The 3,484-nt window shown below is 41.4% G+C and overlaps 1 protein-coding gene across 1 annotated transcript in view; it reads right to left on the bottom strand.

Annotated features, from left to right (window-relative positions):
* YY1 (YY1 transcription factor) overlaps positions 1-821 on the bottom strand; it is a 29,366-nt gene extending 28,545 nt beyond the window's left edge. Inside the window, exon 1 of the mRNA XM_028496390.2 lies at positions 813-821. Within this exon, the coding sequence (XP_028352191.2) occupies positions 813-821 (9 nt within the window). The remainder of the gene's footprint in view (positions 1-812) is intronic.
* Between the last annotated feature and the right edge of the window lie 2,663 nt (positions 822-3,484).

Raw genomic sequence — 3,484 nt, 5'->3', positions numbered from 1 at the left:
TGCTCCGCAACGGGAGAGGCCACAGCGGTGAGGGGCCCGCGTACCGCAAAAAAAAAAAAAAAAAAAAAAAAAAAAAAAAAAAAGATCTCCTTCCTTCAAGAGGCCTCTCATTGCTATCACTGACCCTTCTTTGGTTTCCTTATTTATTAAAGGGTAGACCACCTATCATATATACGGCTGAAACAAGGTAACACATTAAATGGGAACCATGGTGTCTGGAAAAGAGGTGTGCAAAAACACCTTTATTCCAAAAAACAAACAAACAACCTTTATTCCACTTTGCCCTCCCTCCTGGGCCTAAGGCGAAGAGTAGGTCCTATGCTTATGGTTTTTAAAGAATGTTGAACTTTTAAAAACTATAGTAAGCAAGTAAAGAATCACCTTCAATTAGGTTACGTTTAAGTCTTTGGGCTGCTCCAAGACACTACATGAAATCTGACACTATACTAGCTGGAATCTGTGCATTGCTATCACTCAGTGGGCCCCTTCATACAGAAAACAGTTTATTTTAGAATTCAGTCCTAAGAAGAGTTTGATTCCCTTAGAAGATTTTCTATCTTAGAATCCGATAACAGTAGTATAGTTTCCTTATTTATCTTGACTGCCAGGAAGCTCATTAGGGTTGACCCTGATGCTTCCTTTTTTTCTGTGATCCTGATTTTCACCAATTTACATATTTTTTTTTTACCTACTTCCCTATTTATTTATTTATGGGTTGGCTAGATTTTGTTTCTCCACACCTTCCATCTTAGGCCATTAACTTTGGTCTGACCATTCTAGGTAACTTTCGACCAAAGACATTATCTACTCACCACCGCCATCAAGCCAAACCTTCACCGAAATGGGGGAGAGCTAATACTTGAGATTCATTGCTAAGCAACAGACAAAAATCAGACATAGGCTGTTTCCACTTTTCCCCACTAACAGAGACCTTAGGAAGAGATACTATCATTTACTGAGTACCTGTTTCATGCCAGCAACTGTCACATTCCTCAATTCAAACAAAACCTTTATGGTATTAACCTCAAGTTTTTGGTTGAAGAAATCAAGCCTCAGAAATGCCAAGTAGTGGGACTTCCCTGGTGGTCCACTGGTTAAGACTCCACGCTTCCACTGCAGGGGGTGCGGGTTCCTGGTCGGGAACTAAGATCCCACATGCCGCATGGCGTGGCCGGGGCAGGGGAGAAATGCCAAGTAGTGTATCTAAAGAGGCACAGTAAGTGGTAGATCCAGGATTTGAATCTAGAACTGACTAAAGTCCATGCTTTTTCTAAAAAAGGAATGCTTCTCCACCCTCTCCCCACACTTACTACTCCTTTTCTGAAAGTAGTAATAGGTAAGAGTGGTATTTTGGACTCTAGGCTAGGATTCTGCCTTATAGCACAATTCCATGCACTCATTCACCCAGTTAATTACTGAGAATCTTCTATGTACCTTGTACCATCGTCAGGCTGCAGGGTTACAGCCCAGGACTTACACTCTAGAGGAAGTCGACAGACAAGCAGCAAGTTAAAAGATAAAAGCCAGACAATTTCAGATGGTGCTACAAAGAAAATAAAACAGGGTTGAGAGAGAATGAGGGAGAGGGGGGTGCTAATTTGAAAGGATGAAAGGGTAGGCCTCTTAGAGCTGAGACTTGAAAAACAGATGGCACTAAGAAGGTGAACATCTGGGGTCAGAGCACTGGAAGCAGAGGTAAGAGTAAGTGCAAAGGAACAAGTTCAAGAAACTAAAAGAAGGCTGGGAAGGCTGGAGTATAGTGGGAGCATAGGGACAAGGAAGGAAGTCAGGAAGGAAAGCAGGGGCCAAATCACGTGTGGCCTGGCAGGTTATGAGAAGTTTGGATTTTACTGAATGCAACAGTATGTCTCTGGGATGATGATGATGATGAGTGTGTTTGGAGATATAAAACATAAAATTTACCATTCTAATAATCATTTTTAAATTTACAGTTCAGTGGTATCAAGTACATCCACACTATTGTGCTTGAGGGATTGTTAGGCAAGGGAGTGAATTCACATAATTTAAGCCTTAGAATCTAATTCAGAAAGGAACAGTGTGTGTGTGATGCAGTCAGATCCCCAGAAGTAAAAACCAGCAGTCTGTATTCAGTCCTTGTCAAGAATCTATAAAAACGTAGTTAGTACAATGACTATATGTATTACTACAAATTACAAGTGAGTTATCAACAAAATTAAAAATTAAAAACCAACTCTCAATTTAGAGTCATGGCAGCAGCTTCTATTTTTCGGGAGTGCTTAAAATCTAGAAGACAAAAAGGGGAAAGAAGGGAGCAGAGTTGAGAACTGTAAAAGGAGGAAGACACTTCAGAGTGTTTTTAAGAGTGTGATACTCTGCGAGACGCTAGAAATTCTACCTGAAGTTTATGGCTCTCCTAGGAGAGGAGACAGGGTCTGGACACCACAGAACAGCCTCCAGCACAACAGTGCCTCTTTCCCTGCCCCTCAGCTCTAATATTTGAGGGGAATAACTTACACAAGAAAGAAAAGAGCCCATCACAACCATTTACATTAGCTTAATGTTTATTCATATCTGAAACCACACTGTAAGACTAAAGTAACTGAATAGTTACTATGAATTTTACTCAAGAGAGTTCCTATTATCTCACCAGATCATGTTAAAATTGGGTAGTTTTCTTTAAGAAATTGAGTGTACCGCTTCCTTTTGTCACATAAGAATTCAGAAAGGAGTAGAATTGCTGTAAAGGAAATGAAAAATGCCTTTTGGGGTCCCCCTACTCCAACAAGTCATTTTACAAAGATCCCAAGGTCAGAAGTTAAGATATGCCAAGGTCAGATCTCTGGTCAGTGCCCTCTAAAGGGAAATTTGATGCTGCTACTAATAAGATTCCCAGAAACCACTGGGCCTGCTGTTACTGATAATTAATCACTAAGTTACACGGAATGGGACCTACAAACACAAGACACCTAGGACTAGGAAATGGCTCCTCTCCTGACCTGTGAAGTCCACCATAAATAGGAAGGCACAACCTTACACAACAGAGTCAACTAACTTCCAAGACCTGCCCACATCTTCCTAAGTCTGCTGCTAACAGTAACGACACGAAAGTTTTCTTCAACATCCAGGTAGTGTTTCTGATGCCAAATTTTGAAAATACAATGTTTGCGTATTTATCCAATAATACGAGAGGACACAACTCACTGGTAAATGTTCAGATTTAAAAATTATAAAAAGTTTTCACTATTGTTCACTCCTGCCATGGGAAGCAGTGAGAGCAGTTTATAAACCGGTCACCTAGAAAGAGAAGGTCATGAGATGACAAAAGAATGTAGATCTTAGGAAATGTTCGTTCTTGATTCAGGGAAGATCCCACATGCCGCGGAGCAACTAGGCCCGTGCGCCACAACTACTGAGCCCACACGCCTAGAGCCCGTGCTCCGCAACAAGAGAAGCCACCGCAATGAGAAGCCCGCACTCACTGCAACTAGAGAAAGCCTGCGCG

Source organism: Physeter macrocephalus, chromosome 11, assembly GCF_002837175.3.
Source record: "Physeter macrocephalus isolate SW-GA chromosome 11, ASM283717v5, whole genome shotgun sequence".
NCBI classification, from domain to species: Eukaryota; Metazoa; Chordata; class Mammalia; order Artiodactyla; family Physeteridae; genus Physeter; species Physeter macrocephalus.
The sequence above is the reverse complement of the archived record's forward strand: the minus strand, read 5'-3'. Positions and strand labels throughout refer to the sequence as shown.